The 22,635-nt window shown below is 42.1% G+C and overlaps 1 protein-coding gene across 2 annotated transcripts in view; it reads right to left on the reverse strand.

Moving 5' to 3' along the window:
- Positions 1-65: 65 nt before the first annotated feature.
- Positions 66-22,635, reverse strand: part of ATL1 (atlastin GTPase 1) — a 45,616-nt gene continuing 23,046 nt past the window's right edge. The window contains exons 5-15 of one of the 2 annotated variants that reach the window (XM_032237910.1): positions 21,863-21,913; positions 20,626-20,682; positions 17,621-17,713; positions 14,218-14,356; positions 9,751-9,878; positions 8,913-8,969; positions 7,640-7,711; positions 4,923-5,354; positions 2,143-2,157; positions 1,030-1,163; positions 66-680 (exon numbers count right to left, since the gene is read on the reverse strand). In XM_032237910.1, the coding sequence (XP_032093801.1) occupies positions 1,050-1,163; positions 2,143-2,157; positions 4,923-5,354; positions 7,640-7,711; positions 8,913-8,969; positions 9,751-9,878; positions 14,218-14,356; positions 17,621-17,713; positions 20,626-20,682; positions 21,863-21,913 (1,158 nt within the window). In that variant the 3' untranslated portion in view covers positions 66-680; positions 1,030-1,049. Of the gene's footprint in view, positions 1,164-2,142; positions 2,158-4,922; positions 5,355-7,639; positions 7,712-8,912; positions 8,970-9,750; positions 9,879-14,217; positions 14,357-17,620; positions 17,714-20,625; positions 20,683-21,862; positions 21,914-22,635 lie in introns of both variants that reach the window. The other variant, XM_032237900.1, reaches the window with a different exon arrangement.

Here is a 22,635-nt window from a genome sequence, read left to right on the forward strand (position 1 = left end):
GCAGAATGACAACTATTGCAAGTAAAACAGATGCAGTGTAAATTCTTGTATTTAGTGTGAGATAGGAAAGTTTCTGCATGAATATTTAGAAATTAATAAAACAACAAATAGGTAATTGTCTTAGGAACAAACTTTTAATCAACAATAACATAATAAAACTAGGAACACTCTTTATGCACTAAACAAATATATATATACAGTGGAATTTTCAAAGACATGTTAAAAAAGGCTTTTCCATCTCTTTAACATATTATAGCAAAAGAAATTTCTGCAACTTCAGAGAAGGCAAGTGAATAAGCTGTATTAAGAAAAGTGTGCATATCAAAACCTTTAGGTGTACATTGGGCAATGTTAGGATAACCCCACTTAAATAAGTGTACAGTTTACAGGCAGACCATTACTTTTATTCATCAGGTTTGCCTCACAAAACCCTCTAAGTGCACATAAAGGTTTAATTTGCATACTTCTCTTCATCAAACTGCATGGATGTGTCCATGAAGTTACCAGGAGTTGAATTTGACTTAAAAGAGAGTCTCCCCCACCCCCAGAAAGCCTTAAATGGTCTTAATGACTCAAAGGGCTCAGATTCAGAGAAGCCCCACCCAAGCAGTTGTGTGCATGATCGTCAGCTGCACTGCTGCTACATCCCATTCTTGCTTCTTTGGGATGGCGTGGCTCAGCTGTGAGGGGAAAAAAATCTGGTGTGAAAGGAGAAACAATTAGCATCTCTGGCTCTGGCTTTATGCTCTTAAAAAGATCTGAAAGTAACAGCATTTTCTAGAGAACCAAAGAGTACTGAGTCTGCAGCAAAATTAAGTCACAGCATCCTTTTTAAAAAGAAAATGACAGTCATGCTGATTCATCCACTCTCAAGCAGGGCATTGTCCAAATTAAAGCAGCCACACTTAAGCCATTGGTGCATGAGTGAATGAGTTATCATTTTTCTCCATCTTCCATGTTGAGGAGTGCCAGAGATTGGTACATGGATGCAGAAGTGATTAGCGTGTTTGAATGATGTATTTCTTGCACCTCTGTGGAAAGCCTCTGGATTACATACTCTTCTTCTCTGTCCCTTCCTTGGGCTCCACCTTTTGGGCTGTAGGGAAAGCATGATGGTACAAATGTCTGTGGGTGGCAGCTGCGCTGTAAAGTTTGTACAACGCCTGAAAACCAAAACATAAAAAACAGGAGAGGGAAAGTTTTCAGCTGTTCTCCTGGCGGACTACTCCTAAACAGGCATGCTGCATGTATTCAATCCTTTATCTCAAGCTATTGCTTTATTTTTTCAATTACTGATAGAATTTATGTAAAATGTGAAAACACTGCAAATTCCTCAGTTCAACTACATGTATTCCACTGGCTGCAGAACTCTGCTTTTTTGCCAGAGGAATTGATGTTTTAAGTTATTTCAGGGATGGTATTCTCTAGAGCAGTGGTCCCCAACCTTTTTATCGCCGCGGACCAGTCAGCCTTTGATAATTTTACCGTGGCCCGCTGAGCGCGCGCAGGGGTGGGGGGGCGTTGTTCGCGACGACACATTGATTGCGTACCTGCGCGGGGCTCTCTTCCCTGGAGCCTTTGCGCACGGCCCAGGAGCTTTTGCGCACGGCCCAGGAGCCTTTGCGCTGCAGCGATCATGTCCCCCGGCCGCTGCAGCGATCATGGCCCCCGGCCGCTGCAGCGATCATGGCCCCCAGCTGCTGCGCGGCCCGGTGCCAGGTACTCCACGGCCCGGCACCGGTCCGCGGACCGGGGGTTGGGGACCACTGCTCTAGAGAGCTGACCCCGCTTCCTCTAGCATCAGGGACCTGGATCCTTTCCCAGCAAACATTACAGGAAAAAAAGCAGCAGGTTTAATGGATACACAGGGCCCTTCTACTTGTTTTGCTGCACAATCTGCTTGTACCAATGGGCTGTGCAGTATATTAAGCAGGCTTTTTTTGGTCTCTGATCTGAATTCCAAAATGAGGCAAGCAGTCAAATTCTGCAGCTGCCTTCCAAATTCCAGCCTATGATGGGAAAGATTTTAAAGCTATCGGTAGTACAAATACCTTGAAGTAATATGAACCCACATGCACAGTCATTCATATATGTATACTGGTAGAGAAGGAATTGCTTTTGCATAACAATAAGTTGGCTTACCTCATTTGTGTTGCCCTGCAGAAAAGCCAGTTGCAAAAAGAAAGAAAGAAACAAGGTGAGAGAAAGAACACAAGATGTCCTTGCATTTATATTCCCAATTCCACTGTATCCTGAAGCAGTCTGGAGAGGGTGCATTCAGTTTATTCTGCCTTCTCTTCTTCTTGTTAACTAAACATATAAAGTTGCCTCATTCATTTTTCCAGCTGCCAGTTCTAGTCAAAAGCTATTTATTAGCAACACAGCCTTTCTATATTTAAGCTAAGTATTGACTTAATTATTTTAACATCAATTCTATATATTTGTTGTTTATTCTTTTATTTCTTTTGGGGGAGCCTCTTGAACCAGAGTGTTCCGATTATTAAATACATAGTTTTCATGATTTTTGCCTGGAAAATAATATATAAACCATATAAAGAGATAAACCTAAGATCTGAAGACAAGATTTCTAAAGTGCATCATGCATAGATATTTATGCAAGGACTAAAACCCAGGAAGCCTAGTTCAACACAAGAACATAATCCAAACAAACTTTCAACCTGTTGGACTAGAATACTCTTTGCTATAGCTGTCAAGCAACTGGGCAACATCTGTCACCCTTGCTTATTTATTCAGCTCTCTTTAGCAAGACTAGTGAATTTGAGCACAATCCAAATACATGCATGCACTATACATTTGTTGTTTTAACGTTCCATAATAATTCACCTTTCAACACCATCAAATTGGGAGTGATATTTAAACCAATAGCAATTACTCAGAAAGCAACTTGACCAATTCAGGTTACAGGAGAAGGGCCAGCTGAAAAACAGGCACTATAACACTGGTCTTCACAAGAAGAAAACGTCAAAGCATCCTGATTTCTATGTGCCTCTGCTTTAATGCCATATGTAGACATGATTTTTGTTAAGGATTTTCTGATCAGAGATGCATTTGCTTTTAAATATTTTACTTTAGTTACTGAAAAGATAACCAGAGCCTTTTATGGATGCCTTATGTGTTCTAATATCTAGAACGTAAATCCATTCTCTTCATATTGACTAGCAGCCTCTAGGGCAGCGTTTCGCAACCCTGGCAACTTTGAGACAGCTGGCTGGGGAATTCTGAGAGTTGAAGTCCACCCATCTTAAAGTCACCAAGACATGGCTCTAGGGCCGTCATGGCAAACCCATGGCACGCATGGAGTCATTGCTGAGGGCACGCAAGGCGTTGCCCTGTCAACTCCACATGTGTGCACAGGCCACTAGATTTTCGGCCTTCCCTGAAGCCTCCGAGGACGAAAAACCACCCCAATGTGCAAACCAGACGTTCGGGAATGGACTTCCAGTTTGCGCATTGGGCTGTTTTTCGCCCTCCAGAGACTTCAGGGAAACCTCCTGAAGCCTCTGGAGGGAGAAAATGGCCCAACGGGTAACCCGAAAGTCCATTCCCAATCTTTCAGTTTGCATGTTAGGCAGTTTTTCGCCCTTCCCAGACTCCTAGAAAGCCTCTGGAGCCTGGGAAGAGCAAAAAACAGACCTACCGGGCCCACTGGAAATCAGAAAACAGGCCTCCAGGGGGCAGGGTAAGCCATTTTGGCCCTCCCCAGGCTCCAAGAAAGCCATGCGCGCATGCATGGTGCAGGGGGAGTGTCACACATACGCAGGAGGCACGGCATGGGGAGGCAATTAAATTATGGGGGTGGGCAGGCAAACATGCGCGATAGCATGTTTGGCACCCGAGGTGAAAAAAGTTGGCCATCACTGCTTTAGGGCTTTCTAAATCTTACCTGGAGAAGTCAAGAGAGCAAACATTACTTGACTTTGATCTTTTCATTACCATTATGATGCCTACTAGTGATTTTCAGCCCTCTAAATCTCCTTCATAGTCTTCATGCAACTATTTCCTGTGATGTAAAAGAGCACTTCTTTTTGCACAGCAAACCTCCAAGCTGGGGTCACTGAGAGCAAACTCCACTCCTTATTAGCACTGATGATGTTATAGCAATAGCAAAAGCACTTAGATTCATATGCCACTTTGCAGTGCTCTACAACCCTCTCTAAGTGGTTTACAGAGTCAGCATATTGCCCTCAACAATCAATCCTCATTTTACTGGCTTCGGATGGACGGAAGGCTGAGTCAACCTTGAGCCTGATGAGATTTGAACTGCCAAACTGCAGGCAGCCGGCAGTCAGCAGAAGTAGCCTGCAGTACTGCACTCTATCCATTGCGCCACCGCGGCTTATACCTAGTTTGGTAATGAAACATTTGAAGAAAACAAACAAACTCAGCACCAAAGACACCTCATTTCAACCCTGATTTACAAATACTCTCCTTTATTGGTTTCTCCAAACTGCTGTCCTCCCAGAATGTAGGATTTCAGTTTCCATCATTCCCATTTATTGTAGCCAAGTAAGGGAACCAAAGACTCTGGATCAGAAAAGGCTCAGTCAAGTATTAATATTTGAAATGTTAGTTCAAAGGTGCACAGATTTTGGAGGTAGTAGTCAGCTTTAAGATGGAGTCATGCATATCCGTTCTAGTGCCTAGTGTCATTGGGAGTTGGATGGCATACATGTTTAATAAATAAATAAAATATTGTTTTGCACAGAAAACCATCTGTCTCTTCTCTCTTATATCCTCTGATTCTGTAGAGAAGCTCTTCATTGTTACAGAGTTTTCAAACTTGTTAAGCCTTCACTATGGTCCATTTTGGGCCCCTTTCTTCCCTGCACCTAGGCTAGGGAGACTAGAGGCTTGTTAGGAACGCTAGCATTAAGGCTCAAGAATGGTTAGTGAGCTCTTACCTGGTCCCAGAGTGCTGCTGCCACTTGGTCTATGACGGCCCCCAGCTCCCTGTACTCCCCGGAGTATCTGATGTATGCCCATGTGCAAAGGGTGATCAGAGTTAGCCCCATGATCATATTGCAGAGACTGGCTATGATGTCCAATCCAATGAAGCCCGTGACACCAGCAATGACATAAGTGATGAAGATGACAACAAACAGTGTGGCTGGGGTGCGAGCAGCGTGGAAGATGTTCTTGCTGTCGTTGTGCTTGATATACTGGACATAGAGCTCGTCAATTTCTGCCTCCAATTGCTGGAGGTACCGACGGCTGAATTCTTCACCTCCCATCTTTTTCACACTACGGAATTGCCGGACTGCCTCTTCCTTGAGCTCCAGGTGTTTATTCTGAAGATCACTGGGTGCAAGAAAAGGTTTGTCACCTCCACACACCTGAAACAAGCAAGTAAAGCATTAAAAAAAAACAACACCAGAGGGTAAACCCGACCAAAGAAATGAGGCATCCAACAAGATTTGTTAGATTTGAGTTCCCAGAAGTCCTAGACAGTATGAAAAAGTCATTCCAGTTGGGAATTTGAATTCATCAGGATAAGAAAGCTGGCTTATACACATGTGCCATATTTTGGGAGTATAAGGCGCACCTTAGTTTTTGTTGAGGAAAATGGGGGGGGGGAATGTGCCTACCAAGTATTCATCTGGCTAGCGTCCTTAGTCTGGTCAGCTTCAGCACCTAGGTTTGCTGGTTTTGAGCGTGCGCACAAGTGCTTTTTATCCCTGGTTGGGGATAAAAAACAGCTTCTGGAGCACAGCTGATAATTGGAGAGAGAAGCAATGAGAAAAGCAGGGGAACCCCGAGAGATAGCTTCACTTGTTAGCACCTCATTAGGGTTGAAAAAAAGCTTCTCGGAGTATAAGATACACTCAAATTTTCAGCCTCTTGGGGGGGGGGGAGTGCATCTTATACTCTGAAAAATACGGTAATTAGGCCATCACTCTCCTGCTCAGTACAGGAATTGCAATTAAAAGATCCCCAATAAATGTCTTATCTATGCTCTGCTTGAATCCATCAAGTAATAGGAAATGTTGGATAACTAGTTCTACTGTTGGACTGCCCTTAACATTTAAAGGAAAGATCATTATTGTACGTCTTTCCCTTGGAACAAGCCTTGATCTGTTTGACATCCATGCTTGAGTTCATGGAATTTCTCATTTTCGATACTGTAGTGATTTAACATCTTTAGCTCTTTAAATCTTTCTTCATAAGACTTCATTTCTACTGCTCTGATCATCTTCACCGTCCTTGCCTGACTTGTTCTACTATCTTTGAAACCTTCTTAAAATGCAGGATTTGGAAATGGATTCAAACAGGGTCTGACCAAAGCAGATTATCTAAAGTGAAATGAGTTGCAACAGGCTGTTCAACATTTTTAGAGGGATAAAGTATTTCAGTACAAGTAGTTACAGATCTGATTGTGTTTTCTTAATCATATTAATTCTATATGATGTATTTTATATATACAAGTCAGGAGTTAGTGATGGTCTAATTTAAAACAACAATGAATCCGCATACAGATGGGAGGTTGAACAACTAGCCTCATGGTGCAACCGGAACAATCTGGAACTGACCACACTCAAAACCTTAGAAATGGTGGTAGACTTTAGGAGAAACCCTCCCAAACTACCACCTCTCACAATACTAGACAGTATCAACAGTAGAGACCTTCATATCTCAAGACCTAAAATGGACACCTAACATCAAAAACATCATCAAAAAAACACAACAACGAATGTTCTTTCTGCACCAACTTCAGGAAACTCAAAGAGCCGCTGCCCAAAGAGCCGCTGATACAATTCTACAGAAGAATTATTGAGTCTGTCATCTGCACCTCTATAACTATCTGGTTTGGTTCTGCAACCCAACAAGACAGGCACAGACTTCAGAGGATAATCAGAACTGGAGAAAATACAATTACTACCAACCTGCCTTCCATTGAGGACCTGTACACTGCACGAGTCAAAAAGAGGGCCGTGAAAATATTTACAGAGCCCTCGCATCCTGGACATAAATAGTTTCAACTTCTACCCTCAAAACAACGTTAGAGCACTGCACACCAGAACAACTAGACACAAGAACAGTTTTTTCCTGAACGCCATCACTCTGGCTGAACAAATAGTTCCCTCAATACTGTCAAACTATTTAAGTCTGCATTAATATTACTATTAGCCTTCTCATCGTTCCTATCACCCATCTCCTCCCACTTATGACTGCATGACTGTAACTTTGTTGCTTGTATCCTTACGATTTATATTGATTGTTTCCTAGTATGATTTGATTGCTTATTTGTACCCTGTGTCTATCATTAAGTGTTGTACCTTATGATTTGTGACAAATGTGTCTTTTCTTTTATGTACACGGAGAGCATATGCACCAAAGACAAATTCCTTGTGTGTCCAATCGCACTTGACCAATAAAGAATTCTATTCTATTCTATTTCACAAGATTTCAGGTGACTTTTAGGGACAGGGCGACCTAAGGCAGCAATGTCGAATGAATTCTGGGGGCTGACAAAAACTCAAAGACCTTCCCCTGAGATCCAGAACACATATTTTTGGAACTACACTGCTCTTCAGAAGACCTCGAATTACCCAAGGCTTTTAAATGGAGTGAAAGAGCTACGGCTCCTTAGAAAAATGATGGGACAGAATCCAAGCCTTACCTCTTCCATTCGTTTGTTGTAAGTATCTTTTGCAGTGGCAACCGCTGCCAGATTGTTTGCTTCTGCAGTGGCCTGTGAAGGCAGAATGGGGAACAGGGACAAAGAGGGGAAAAAATGTTGCTATGGAAACAGGAGGCCATTGACCATAACAGTTGGAAAATTCTGTGAGTTTATTAATTGCAAGCAAGGAGGCTTTTTCGCCTAAAGCGTCAGGGAAGCCCAAAGTCAGGATCAAGCAAACCATGTCAATTCCTGGATGGTTCTGGAGGAATCATTCTCAGCACAAGGGGGAAAGTGCTTTTTGGAAGAAATGCTTTGGAAGAAATGCTTTGCACATTGCCTTGAACTCTTAGAGCAAAGGCAGGGGATTATAAATCTAAATCTTATATAAATAAGCACCCAAATAGTACACAAACAGTTTCTCTACTACTTGTAAAAATTCTTTCAGGGTGACTCCAATCAGTTCTCTTTTTTTTCCATCCACAATCCCTTTTCTCTCCTAGTGAATGCACATTTAACCTGGGAAGAGGTTATTAGATGCTTTAATTAACTACTTTCCACAAAAATCTCTCCTCTAGTCCTCAGTTAATCAGTTAAGGCGCTGATGATAAAAGCAGAGACTGCTTTTTTCCTTACTGTTTAGCAATTTTGATGGAAAGGGGAGAAAAACTGAGATAAGGGAAATGTCTATGGAGATTCTCAGTCATCCAGGTCATGGTTGGCCCAAAGGTGCTTTTTTCAACAGGCAACTGGACTTTCTGGTTTTTGTTTGAAGGTGTTTCACTTCTCATCCAAGAAGCTTCTTCAGTTCTGAGCTCTGAACTGAAGAAGCTTCTTGGATGAGGAGTAAAACATCTTCAAACAAAAACCAGACAGTCTAGTTGCCTCTTGAAAAAAGCATGCGGATACGCCCTTATACATTAGCAAAGCATCAAGAAAACTGGTTTACGGTTTATTCTGAAAGCAAGACTAGATTGAATTGTGAGTGTTTTTGCATATTTCTAAAGAGAGATATCACTATGACCACCATTTACACATAATAGTATGCTCTCCATAATATTCTCCCATTACTGTATTCAATTCCATTAATGTACTGCCCTTCCCAAACTAATGGGAAGTGTAAGATCTGAGCATCTTGCACATCTTCAAGAGACATCTCTCTCTAAGTCGTCTCTCGTGATTGATAGGAATTGATAGGGGGGAAATGCTTTATCCTCCCGATAGACACATACATTCCCAACCCACCCACCAGCACCCAGAATGCAGTAATTACCTGCAACATTGATTTTGGATGAGGGAGCTCTTCTCCTTGGTAGATCTTAATATAGGCCTGGGAGAAAAACAAGTTAAAAAAACCTCCAAGTGATATATGGAACTTCATTTAAAATTTGCTCATAAAATATTATATCAAAAGTGTTTTTAAGTTCCTAGTAGAGTCACAATATTAATTAACCATATTAATCATATAACGTCTGCTATGTCATAGATGTTATGCCGTTAATGGTGATTCCAAATATAACTTTAAAGTGCTGTCCTTGGTTTTTTTAAGCTATTGAATGGGAAAGCTGTGACTTCTACAGATGATTTAAGTGCAACTCATAGCAGTTCTAATTACTAGCTATGCTACTAGAGATGGTAAAATTCTACTTCAGGCACATCTGACGGAGCTTAAGCTCTAAACTGTTTCTGGAGAAATCTGTTCCCACAGAGCCCCAGCTCAGCTCCACCATGCATGCACCACAGGCTAGCTGATTTTCAGGTCTCTGCTGTACATGTGGGCGGAAAGGAAATATGCATGCATGCACATGGGTTTGGGGGTGCACCGCACGCCCCATGCCCCATTTCTGGTCCCAGGAGGCTTCAGGGAGGCCTGCTAGGCCCAAAACAGAGTGCAGGGGGGTGGGGAGAAGCATGGGAGGGGGTCATGTACACATGTGTAGGGGGCGGAGCATGGGGGTGTCGCGCATGCATTGCATTATGGGTTTGGGCATGCGATGACAAAAAGGTTAGCCATCACTGTCATAGAGATGGCGGAGGACCTTAGCCACTGATCCCTAGAAAATGGAGGTTTCCTAAGCCAGAAAGCCTTCTGTTTTATACTTTTAGCTCACCTTGAAATATTCCACAAGGCCTCGGCAGGTGATGTTATTTCCATTGATCTCCTTGACATCCAGGCTCTTGGGGCTCAATAGCCATGGAATCAGGATTTTCAAGTTTTTGATGAAATCATCATCAATTTCTGTAAGGGGAACATGAACCCTGTTGATGAGCGTGCCTTTTGTAATGTAAATACTAGAAATCCCAAGAACTCAGGAGACTCCAAAGTGAACCAATGATTGAGGATCTAAACCAAAATAATGAATTCTATATCAAAGTGTCCAAAATACTTTCTCCCAACTTAGGACACTTTCTGTCAACAAATTTTTAATTATTATCCATGAATAAGATATCAAGGCAGATACAACACAATGTCATTTATATGAACTTTTCCACAGTACCAATTGGGGATGAAGAGCTCAGGAGGACAATAGCAGACATTGCCTACTTCATTTGACTAAAGATGGTCAGTTTTATCAGGGTCAGATGGTCAACATAATAATAGAAGTTTGGACAATCAGAAGACAAATTGCTCATTAACGTATTTGCAAGAACGGTTTGGTTCATACATTGTGCTAGAATTAAACTACAGCATGCTAAAGGAGCTACAATGGCCAGGCTCAAAATAAACCATTAACCATGGTTTAACAAACCGAAATGGCTAAGTTGATTCAACAAGCAAAGCCAAAACCAAGCAGATCATATCGAACTTGTTGGCGCAGTGGTTAGAATGCAGTATTACAAGCTAACTCTGACCATAGACTGGAGCTCGATCCTGACCAGCTCAAGATTTACTTAGACCTTCATCCTTCTGACGTTGGCAAAATGAGGACCCAGATTGATGGAGACAATATGCCGGCATTGTAAACCTCCCAGAGAGTGCCGTAAAGCACTATGGAGCACTATATAAGTCTAAGTGCTAATGCAATGGGTGAGCCCAGCCAGCCACCATGCTCCTTTTGCCTAGTCTGGATTGTCTTCACTAGTATTTTATTGGTGGACCTTCTGACATGATCTACTATCTATTACATCCTCCAAACTTTTACCTGGAGATGGCCGTGACTGTTAGGATCACACAATTCTTTGAAGATTAATCCTGGAGGGTTAGAACTATCAGATCCCTGCCCATCTTAATGTTATACTGGGAATTAGGAGTGAACAATACCAACAAATACCAGTTCAAAGGTCCCCTCCTTCCCTGGACATTTCCATGGCATAGCCTGAGACATGGCATTTCTCCAAACAACTTGGCAGACTCTTATTTTCCTCCAAAAGCCGTTGAAATCTCTATCGCAATAATGTCACTTTATTACTAGACGGGCCCCTTTGCAACCCTTAGCGTGAAAAATATTTATCAACAAATGTGTCTCTTAGGCCAACAGAATTTACTGCCTTTGCAAAACCTGGCTTGATGCCCATGAGCCCAGAGGCCAGTTAGAATGGCCCAATCAGAAACCTAATTCAATCACGAAGTAAACCTTGTCCCTATATGATACTGCTGAGTTGTTCTCCTCTTCTGTGTAGAGGTCATAGTTTTCCCTTAAGGAATAATCTCTAATCGTGTTGAAGGTATCTGAATGGGTAAAGAGAAATTCTCTCAATCAGGCAATCAGAAGAGTACAAATTATCTGAGGAATTGTCTCACCCCAATGGAATGGGCTCGCCTAGCGGTGGGTTTCACATTTTGTTATCACCGGTTAGACACCCACCCGGGTGCTCACACGCTCCAGAGGTGCACGCGCCCCTTCCGCACATTCACCCTGCCTTCTGCGTGCTTTGCTCGCACGTGCACTTTCCGCGCAGGTGCCCAGACTCAAAAACATGCCTAAATAGGATAGCATAGAGCCGGGACAGTGGGCAGAGCACCCGTGATTTCTGCTACCGGTTCGGATGAACCAGTCCAAACCAGCTGAATACCACCTCTGGGCTCGCCCCACCTGCCCCTACAGAAGAGGCCTCCATTAGACCCCATTGGCCTTCTCTGCCGTGACCTCTGGAACATCCTGCCACCAGAGGTATGATCCATCTCTTTTATGTCCTTTCAGAAGTGCCTTAAATCCTGGCTTTTCTGGTTGACATGGGGTACTGATATGGAAGCGCTCTATGCTGGGAATAGTTGGTCAAGTGAGATATAAAAACCCACCCACATATGGCTTCATCCTCTTGGTTTTTAGCCTTTACAGATAGTCCTCAACTTACAACTGTTTGTTTGGTGACCATTTGAAGTTACAACGTCACTGAAAAAATTGACATATGATCATTTTTCATACTTACGACCATTGCAAAATTAGCAACTGGCATGTATTTATGATGGCTGCAATGTCAACGGGAAAGGTAGATTTGCTTAACAACCGCGTTACTAACAATTGCAGTGATTCACTTAGCAACTGTGGCAAGAAAGGTCATAAAATGGGGCAAAACTCTTGCTTAGCAACAGAAATTTTGAGCTTACTTGTGATTGTAAGTCGAGGACTAGCTGTATTTATTTGGGGTTAACTTTAATGTTTTTAAAAATATGCTTTTATGGCATTGTAAGGCTCCCAGAGTCTCTTTGGCTAATGAGAGGGGTGGCAAATTTAAATACATAAATACATAAACAAATAATGCATAAATCTCATCTAAGAAAAAAGGTACATGGGTATAATTAATTAAGCAGAAAAAAATCTGGAGACTACCATTATCTTCTTTCTGCAGAACATGAAGTCCATCTAATCATAACTGGTCAGTTTCATTCTCTTTTGGGAATGAAAGTACAGATTAGGCAAAATCTGACTCCAAAACAGCAACTGTGAGAGGGACCTTGGAATCCTAGTGGACAGTCACTTAAATATGAGCCAGTAGGGTGCGACAGCAGCCAAAATGGCTAATACAATACCTGGTTGTATAAACAGAGGCATACAATCAAATTCACGTAAAGTATTAGTACTGCTTTATAAATCCTTAGTAAGACCACACCTGGAATACTGCATCCAATTTTGGGCACCACATTGCAAAAAAAAAAAAAACCGCTGGAAATTTTGGAAAAAAGATAATTAAAGGCCTGGAGACTAAAACATATGAAGAAATATGCAGGATTTGGGTTTGCCTAGTCTAGAGAAGGACTAAGAGCAGAAGTGGGTTCCTACCAGTTCGCACCTATTCGGTAGAACCAGTTCGTCAAATCTACCGAACCAGTTAGAAGAGGTTCCACCAGCGGACACGGAAAGCAGGCCACACCTACAGAAGAGGTTCCAAATTTTTTTGAAACCCACCACTGGTCCTTGGATATGATTATTCTACACTATCATGCTCATATTTATAAAACTCAGTGCCTCTGTGAAAGGTAAGGATGACTACTGCGTTTGTGGTGCAATCAGAACATTGTGTGTGTTGAAGTTGTTTTAACGCAAACCAAAGATGCCTTTTAAAAAACAAGTTTACATCATATTCTTATGCATGCCAGTGCTGTGTGTGAGGTAATTTATGGTGGTTCTGACAAGTGTCGTCGGCATCTTCATATCCGGTCACATGGGCGGCAAGCCACTCCCATCCGGTCACATGGGCAGCAAGCTACTCCCACAAAGGAGGTCACACCCACAGAGGTTTGAGCAATTTTTGAAACCCACCACTGACTTAAGAGTGACATGAGAGCAGTATTCCAGTATTTGAGAGATTGCCACAAAAAGGAGGGAGGGCTCAGCTTATTTACCAAAGCAAAAAAACTGTAGGTAGGACAAGAAACAATGGGTGGAAACTAATCAAGGAGAGAAGCAACCTGAAACAAGGAGAAATTTCCTGAGAAATGAGAATAATTAACCAGAGGAACAGCTTGTTGTCAGAAGCTGTGGGTGCTTCATCACTGGAGGTTTTGAAGAGACTGGACAGTGATTTGTCTGAAGTGGTATAGGATCTCCTGCTTGAGCAGGGGGTTGGACTAGAAGACCTCCAAGGTCCCCTCCTGCTCTATTCCGATTGGTTGAAAATGAATGTTATCCCTAAAACAGCCATAGACACACAAACACACACACACTTCTGCAAACCCTGCCTCAAATTGGTCTCTGATACAACACCTCCAACTTGGTAGCTGTGAATTCTACCTCAGTTTTTGTGCTGCTTGGTTGTGTTTTATTTTTTGAAAAGTTTTTTTTTTGTTTTGTTCCCTGTATACAATTATAGGTATACATTCACGTTTACATGTCATTCCATTTACAGGGTAATAATAACATATCTTTTGGATTGCTTTGTTTACCATCCCTCGCCTGTTTTCACACCACCTTCTTTTCCCTTTGTTTTCTCCCTCCCTCCCTTCTCTACTTTCTTCCTTCCTCTCTCCTTCCCCTTCCTTCTTCCCTTCCCTCTCCCCTACTCCTCTCTTCCTCTTCCCCTTCCTACTCTCTCTCCTTCTCTCCTTCTCCCTTCCATCTTCTTCTCCTTACCTCTCTCTATCTTCCTTCCCTCCTCTTCCTCTCATCTCAGTTTCTTACTAATGCCAATGAACTCACCTCTGAGTTTCCCATCAAAATTGGGATTTGTAGCTACTTTCAAGCCCGGATGAGGTAAAAGGAAACAGGAGATGTTGGTGAAACAGGAGTGTATATGCTTCCGCACATTTTGCAGCTCTTCATGCTGGTTTCCAGAAACCTGGGAACAAGCCAACACTTACTGTTTTTTAAGGAGGACAAGTACAAATCTGTTATTCATAACTGGGGATTCCATTGTTGCATCTTGGTACAGGTAGTCCTCGACTTACGACCCCAATTGAGCCCAAAATTTCTGTTGCTAAGTTGTTAAGTGAATGTTGTCCCATGTCTGTTTTTTCTTGCCACAGTTGTTAACTGAATCAGTGCAGCTGTTACGTTAGTAACATGGCGGTTAAATGAATCTGGCTTCCCCACTGACTTTGCTTGTCAGAAGGTGACATACAAAAGATGATCACAGGATCGCGGAACGCTGCAACCCGTGATAAATATGAATCAGCACAGGAATTTTGATCATGTGACCACAGAGATGCTGCAATGGTTGTAAGTGTGTAAAAAGGTCATAAATCACTTATTTCAGTGATGTTGTAACTTTGAACTGTTGTAACTCAAGGACTACCTGTATACAAAAATAGCATAGACAGATCCTTTCAAAGTGTAGCCTGTATGCCAAACTTTTTCAAACTGAGCAACTTTAAGATGTTCCCAGAATTCCTTAGCCAGAATACATACACACATAAAGTTTGAAAAATACTGCTGTAAACTGTACCCTGGAAAACCTTCTTGAATCAATGCCAGCCTCTATTTATCTTCAAGTAGAAGACAAATTCCCTCTAGGTTCATCCCTCCTGCCACTGCTGAAATCCTATGTGCAGCACTTAAGGCCCAAATTCCTCCACGTTGGTTGAGGAAGGCAGCTGAAATCCTCACCTTCTCGCCATGTAGCTGGAGAAATCCTCACCTTCTCACCATGTAGCTGGAGAAAGTACTTAGTGTGCTTTTGCACAGTTGCATATAATGCATGTATTTTTCGGAGTATAAGATGCACCTGTTTCCCTCAAAAAAGGATGAAAATCTGGGTGCATCTTATACACTGAATACAGCATTTTTGCCTCCTGAAACCCTGCCTCTTTACAAAAATGGCCATGCATAGCCTTAGGAGGCTTCTAGAATGCTCCTGGGGGCTGGGGAGGGCAGGAATGAGCAAAAAACTGGCCATTTTTTGCTCAATATTCCCCCCCAGCCCCCAGGAGCACTCCATAAGCCTCCTAAAGGCTATGCATGCCCTTTCTTTTTTCAGAAAAAACAGGCCCATTTTCGTGAAAAACAGGCTGGTTTTGGGAGGTCTGCAGAGTGCAAAACCTTTTTCTTTTAATTTGCCTCTTCAAAATCTTGGTGCGTCTTATACTCCGAAATACACGGTATGTTTTGAAAAACAGGTTCATTAATGTGGATTCGTTACCCATCTCTTATTTCATGCATCACCTTTTGGACAAAAGATTTAGCAGAAACCATCTCACAGCTTGGAGGCAATCCTCAAAGCCCACGGTGCCCTCTACAGACTGGGCCATAATCTTAGATAGCAAAATTTCAATTTTTAAGACTATGATTTTCCGTTTTTTTAAGATTTCTTTGGCTTTAAGAAAGGCAAAATAAATACTGTACATTTGGTTTTCACAAGACTTAATGTAGCTTGTTCATATTTTAATGTAATTGATCATATTTTAACCATCCCAAACCTTAAAACAATTCAACCTTGTCCACCTGACAAGATCATCACACACCAATCGATGTATCTTCTAGACCAGTGATGGCGAATGCTCGTCTGGGCCACAACAAGGAAGAGGAGCTGCCCAGGGGGCATGTGTGTGTCGGGAAATGAAATTCTTGCTGACCAACAAGTCTTCTGGTTACTGCCACGTATGCGCACACACTGATCAGCTGGCCGGCATGCATGCTCACTCCGGAAAATGGAAGACCAGCTCTTCCAGATTCCAGCACTGCCGCACCCACAAAGGCCAGCTGATCATCGTGTGCAAATGCGCCAGAAACCCAGAAGAGGAACGGGCAACGTCACGCGTGCCAGGCAACATGGTTCCATGTGCCACTTCAGGCACACATGCCATAGGTTTGCCATCATAGTTCTTGACTTCTTAGAGGCCAAAATCATTATCATCCTTGTGTGGTCTAGCTAAAGAAAATGGTCTAGTCCTACGCTCCTCACTGTGAGCCACAGACATAAAAACTACCATATTTTTCGGACTATAAGACGCACTGGTGTATAAGACACACCAAGATTTTGAAGAGGTAAGTAAGAAAAAAAGGTTTTGTCCTCCCTGGCCCCCAGGAGCATTCTGCAGGCTTCAGCAGGGCTGAGGAAAAGCAAAGACGCCCCCAAAGATATTTTTCGCAAAAACTAGGGTATTTTTGCCTTCAACTGAAGCCTGCAGATTGTTTCTGGGGACTGGGGGAAGGCAAAAATGCCTCAATTTTTGCAAAAAAACCTGTCCGCTTTTCACCTGATTTCTGCAAAAATGGGATGTGGGGGCGGGGCTTCGGGAGGCCAAAAATGGCTGTATTAGGTGTATAAAACCCACCAACATTTCCATGCTCTTTTGGTTGGGGGGAGAAAGGTGCATCTTATATAGTAGTCTGGAGAAAATTAGTCTGGAATTGCAAAGAGATCGTGCAAAGGCTATATCAGGGGTTAACTTGTTTCAGAGGGAATGGGGCTAGGAGTTTCCAGTTTTATTCCCATTGAGAGAAGCTGCATTTTTTCTTTTAATTGCACAAAATCTATTTTAGGCTTGCAAAAAAAATAAATCATACCTTTTCATCTCAGAAGTGCAGGAATTCACTTCCCCCCCGCCCCCAGTCATGCCACCAAAATTGAGTGCATGTTAAGGGGCTGTAAACATCACACAGAGTGTGATGCAGAGTGTGTGTAAACATCACACAGAGTGTGATGCACAGAGTGTGATGCACATTGGCCACCTGATGGGAAAGGAGGACTCACTGGAGGAGAGTCAAATGCTGGGAAAGATTGAGGGCAAAAAAAGAAGGTGACAATAGAGAATCAGGTGGCTGGATGGAGTCACGGAAGCAGTAAGCGTGAGCTTAAATGGACTCCAGAGGAAGGCCTGGAGAAACGTTGTCCATGGGGTCACGATGGGTCGGACGTGACTTTGCAACTAGAGGCTTTTCCTCTCTGCTGCCCTCTGCCGTAAATTTAACAACAGTACCTTAAAATTGGGATTGATTTTCCCCTCTGCAAGAACGACTCTAAATTGATTTAATCTTAACTAAATTTAGATTAATTTGATAACCTTAATCTGTGAGGATTATTTTATTATTGTCTGAGCTGATTAACAGGTATCCATTAAGCTGGAAAATAAAATAAGAACACATTCAACTTGTTCACACCAACCTTGAGACGTTTTTCCAAAAATTTGGCTCCACCTTCAGCCCCGTAAGCAAATTCATAGGGAAAGCTCCAGTCACGAACAAGGAAAATAAGAGACTATAAATGTGATAAAAACCAAGAGCAAAATAAATACAATGAGAAGCTACAAAAACATTTAATTCATGTAAATGCCTTGTTTGGTATAGAACAACTGTTTTTATCTGTTTAATGTGAGGTATAAATAAACTGCTTCATTTTAAAGAAATTAGCTGATTTGTAGCAAGTTGTTTCCTGAAAATTATAAACATTTACTGGGCTTATTTATTAACTTTCTATCCAGGAAACTGGATATACACTCAAATTTCATTACTGAAAGCAACCAATATGGGATTTTATAGAAACAAAAATTTGGCCTCTTTGATGCCACTTCTCAAAGGAAAATTTATTATTGTTTATTTTATTTATATCCCACCTATCACATCTAGGCAAAACTAGATAGCACACTAAAAAGCAGAAACATCACCCTGCCAACAAAACTGTGTATAGTCAAGGCTATGTTTATTCCAGTTGCAATGTATGCCTGTGAAAGTTGAACCATAAGGAAGGCTGAGTGCCAAAGAATTGAGGCCTTTGAACTATGGTGCTGGAGAAGACTCCTGTGAATCCCTTGGACTGCAAGGCGATCAAACCGGTGAGTCCTAGAGATCAACCCTAACTGCTCCTTAGAAGGCCAGATCCTGAAGATGAAACTCAAGTACTTTGGCCACCTGATGGGAAAGGAGGACTCACTGGAGAAGAATCAAATGCTGGGAAAGATTGAGGGCAAAAAGAGAAGGTGACAATAGAGAATCAGGTGGCTGGATGGAGTCACGGAAGCAGTAAGCGTGAGCTTAAATGGACTCCAGAGAATGGTAGAGGAAGGCCTGGAGAAACGTTGTCCATGGGGTCATGATGGGTCAGATGTGACTTTGCAACTAACAACAACAATCCCACCTTTATTATTTTTGTAAATAACTCAAGGCGGTGAAAATATCCAACCTATCTTGCTCCTCCTATTTTCCCCACAGCTTTGTGAGATGAAAGTCACCCAGTTGGCTTTCATGGCTAAGGTCAGACTTGAACTTATGGTTCTTTTAAACAAATTAATAGTTGAAACATCAGAAGCAACAGAACTATGGTGTTGAAATCATGGAAATTCATAATTCCAGCATATTCTGCATTAATCAGATCCCACCTTAAATACTGAATTATATTTGAACCATATTCCACTTGTATATTAATTAATATTGTTTAAAGATCTTGAAGACCAATTTGCTGCTACCTAGGTTATACAGCAGTGATGGCGAACCTTTTTTGGCTCCCGTGCCAAAAGTGGATGGAGCACAGGGGGGTCATGCATGGGCCTGCCACACCCATAATGCTATGTGTGTGACCCCCTCCCCCTGCGCGCATGCACACCCGACCATCACCACCCCCCGCCCCCGCTTTTGGCGTGGTCTTTTTGTCCTCCCCAGGCTCCAGATGCTTTCTAGGTGCCTGGGGAAGACGAAAACAGCCTCCCCCCCCCCCCCGACGGCCTCAGTAGCTTCCCTGAAGCTTCCCGAGAGTGAAAAATGGACCTACAGGGAACCCGGAAATTCGGGAATGGTGACTTCCGGTTTGTCCTTTAGGGCCGATTTTTGACCTCCAGAGCCTTCAGGGGGCTTCTCTGAAGGCTCCAGAAGGTGAAAAGCAGCCTCAAAAGAAGGTCAAAGTCAGCTGGCCAGCGTGCACATGCTTAAAAATGGCTCCGTGTGCCACCTGTGGCGCCCGTGCCATAGGTTTGCCATCACGGTTATATAGTATCTTTATTTTGTATTTTATGGCATTTTGTTTGGGTACGTTTTAACTCCAATTGTATTTTTATGTCTTTGTGTTTTTTTTAAAGCTCCCAGAAAGCTGCAGCTATTGGTCAGTTTAAACATTTTGAATGATTAGTTGGTTGATTGACTGATTGATTGATTGATTGATTGATTACCTTATTAGCGCCTCTCACTTTAAAAATTTAAGTCAAAGCAACAAAGATAATCAGGGATGAAATGAAGTCCTTTGATAGAGACTGAAAATTGTTTATGTTGAACCTTGAGAAAATATGAATGAGGGGGATAGGACTGTGCTTTTTATGGACTGGAAGGATAGGATAGGATAAGATGGGATGGGATGGGACAGGACAGGATGCTTTATTGCCCAAGTGTGACAGACACACAAGGAATAGACACGCAAGGAATCTGCCTCCAGTGCTCTGGATGTCACAGGGAGCGACTTACAGAGCGGCAAGAGGGACAGGCTGATTTAAACTATGTTGCAAGCCCTGGCCTTTTCAGTGTGTGTCATGATGTTGCTCACCCACCCAAAACAGACAGAGCTTACGATGCCACTTCACAATGTGGTCTTCACCTTCAAGCAGCATCAAGATTTTGCAGTTGCCACTGGTTGTCACCAAGAAGATCTGTTGTCTGTCATTGCAGAGGACAGGGCATGGAATCATGATCTTAAGTTATGGCATGGCAGGTTTAACGTAGTTCTACAGTGGAATCAATTATCCAGAAAAGGGTGAGCTTACTGGATGTATTCAAGCAGAGGTTGGATAGCCATCTGCCAGGAATACTTTAATCTAGATTTCTGCACTAAGCAGCGAGTTGAATTAGTTGTGTGAAATTGCTCCTTCCACATCCCAGATGCTGAGGTGTATCTAGACCCACAAAGCTCAGAATTGTATAGAAAATGGGAGAGTAGAACATGCCTGTGCTGGATGGGAACTGAGAAATCCAAAACACCAGAATAATATTGGTGCATAATGCTGCAGCACTAAATAGCAACTTATTGATATAGCCGTACCATAAGGCAAGTGGTCATTTTGAAGAACTGAGTTATCTCTTCAGAGTATTGAGGTTTCCATTTCTGTTTAAGTGCAACCTCAGGATTATCCATTCAGTAATAAAACATAACTTCTGCAGGTTGCACAGGAAATCTCCCGATTAGCTTCTTACCTGAAAGGGCTTCAGGAATGTTTCTTCCATGGCTAGCCTCCCATATTCTGTGAAGAGCTGAAACAAGGAGGAAGCCCGGAGGGGATTTTAAACAAGAGTTGCATGTTAACAAATAGTTTTTCTTATATTGCACTAACCACAATGCTTTATTTTTAAATTGGAACTGAACGTTACACTGCTTCTATTGCTTTTAATTCAGAGTGCTTGTACTCTTTTGTCCCCTAAAGAATAAGTTAAATCAGTAAAACCACAAAGAGCACCAAGGGGAGCGGGCACCTTAACTCACTTTAGTCAATTTAGTATGGCATCAGCTTTTGCTGATGACACTTCTCTCGATCAGACACATCAAATGTGAGTGTGTCAATGAACTCCAGTCTGTAAACTTTTACAGTTAAATGATTTGTTACCTTTAAGGTGCCACAAAAGCTATCGTCTTTATCTGGACATCCATAACATTGAAAACAGCGCTTTTAAGTATGAAACTGAAGGTGTATAGATTACAATATGGTTGAATCCTTTTAATGTATTATTTTAAAATGAAGATACCACAAAGCTGAAGTTGGGACTTCTGTGTTATCCTTTTACAGCAATAAAGGCAACGCTGAAGATTGCATACAAAATTAAATACGTCAAACATTTGGCCGAACTCTGCTTTAAAAGTACAAGAAACCTGTCTGATGTGTAAATATTGTTAAAACCTTTATCCAAAGCACCTGAAGGCCAGGCAAGGAATAGGGGGTGGAAACTGAACAAGGAGAGATTCAACCTGGAAATAAGGAGAAATTTTCTGACAGTGAGAGCAATCAACCAATGGAACAGAAGTTGCCTTCAGAAGTTGTGGAAGCTTCACTACTGGAAGCTTTCAAGAAGAGACTGGACTGCCGTCTGTCAGAAACAGTGTAGGGTCTGCTTGGGCAGGGGGTTGGACTAGATGACCTACAAGGTCCTTTCCAACTCTGTTAATCTGTATCTATCCTTGGGATATTACTATTCCCAGGCCTGGTCACAAAGATATTGTTAGCAATAACAAGACTAATGGTAGTAAATAAACACATGAAATCATCAAAACTAATTAAATACTAGCTGAATAAATAGTAATAATGCTGAGTCACAATTGTATATCTTTGTACCATAAGAACAAACAGTACTTCTGTACAAAATTATAGCAAACTATAGCAAATAGAACTGTCCAACTCTTAGGGACAGAGCAGGAGATGGGTGAGCAGCATAGAGTTACCTGCAAGTGCTGAAGATCATCTTCTTGTACATTCTGTGACAAATTGTACACCTGAATACAAAACAAAGCCAGAACTGTGTAAAAATGGCTGTGAAAATTCTTATCTTCTTTGCATGCTCTGTGTGTATGCAATTTATTTCCTGCTACCTATGTGTACTCCTAAAGAGGTCTCTATTTGGAGTAATGTCTGCCAACCTTAACAACTTTAAGACATTTAAGACATGCTGGCTGGGAATTCCGGCAGTTGAAGTCCACATATTGTAAGGAGCAAAGGTTAGGAAACACTGAATTAGATCTTATCAGTCCAAACCAGAAACCAATGACAATGTAACTGTTTTGTTCTCACCCCATCTATCATATAGTTTGGCTCACTCCTATGAACTTATCGCAATTTAGCAGTTCCACCATCACCATTTTGCAGTCACACATCCCTGTGTCTCCATTCAGATACTAAAACACTACATGCTCTGGCTCCTGCACTGAATTATCACTGGATTTTGCGAAAAGCAGGTCTTTAATGTCTAGTTCGATGAAAAGAAGGATATGGGGTGACATGATAGAGCAGAGTTCCGATATCTCAGAGGCTGCCGTAAAGAAGAGGGAGTCAAGCTATTCTCCAAAGCAACTGAGGGTAGGACAAGAAGCAATAGGTGAAACTAATCAAAGAGAGAAGCAACCTAGAACTAAGGAGAGATTTCCTGACAGTTACAACAATTAACCAGTGGAACAACTTGCCTCCAGAAGTTGTGAATGCTCCAACACTGGAAGTTTTT

This window comes from Thamnophis elegans, chromosome 1, assembly GCF_009769535.1.
Source record: "Thamnophis elegans isolate rThaEle1 chromosome 1, rThaEle1.pri, whole genome shotgun sequence".
Taxonomy (NCBI): domain Eukaryota; kingdom Metazoa; phylum Chordata; class Lepidosauria; order Squamata; family Colubridae; genus Thamnophis; species Thamnophis elegans.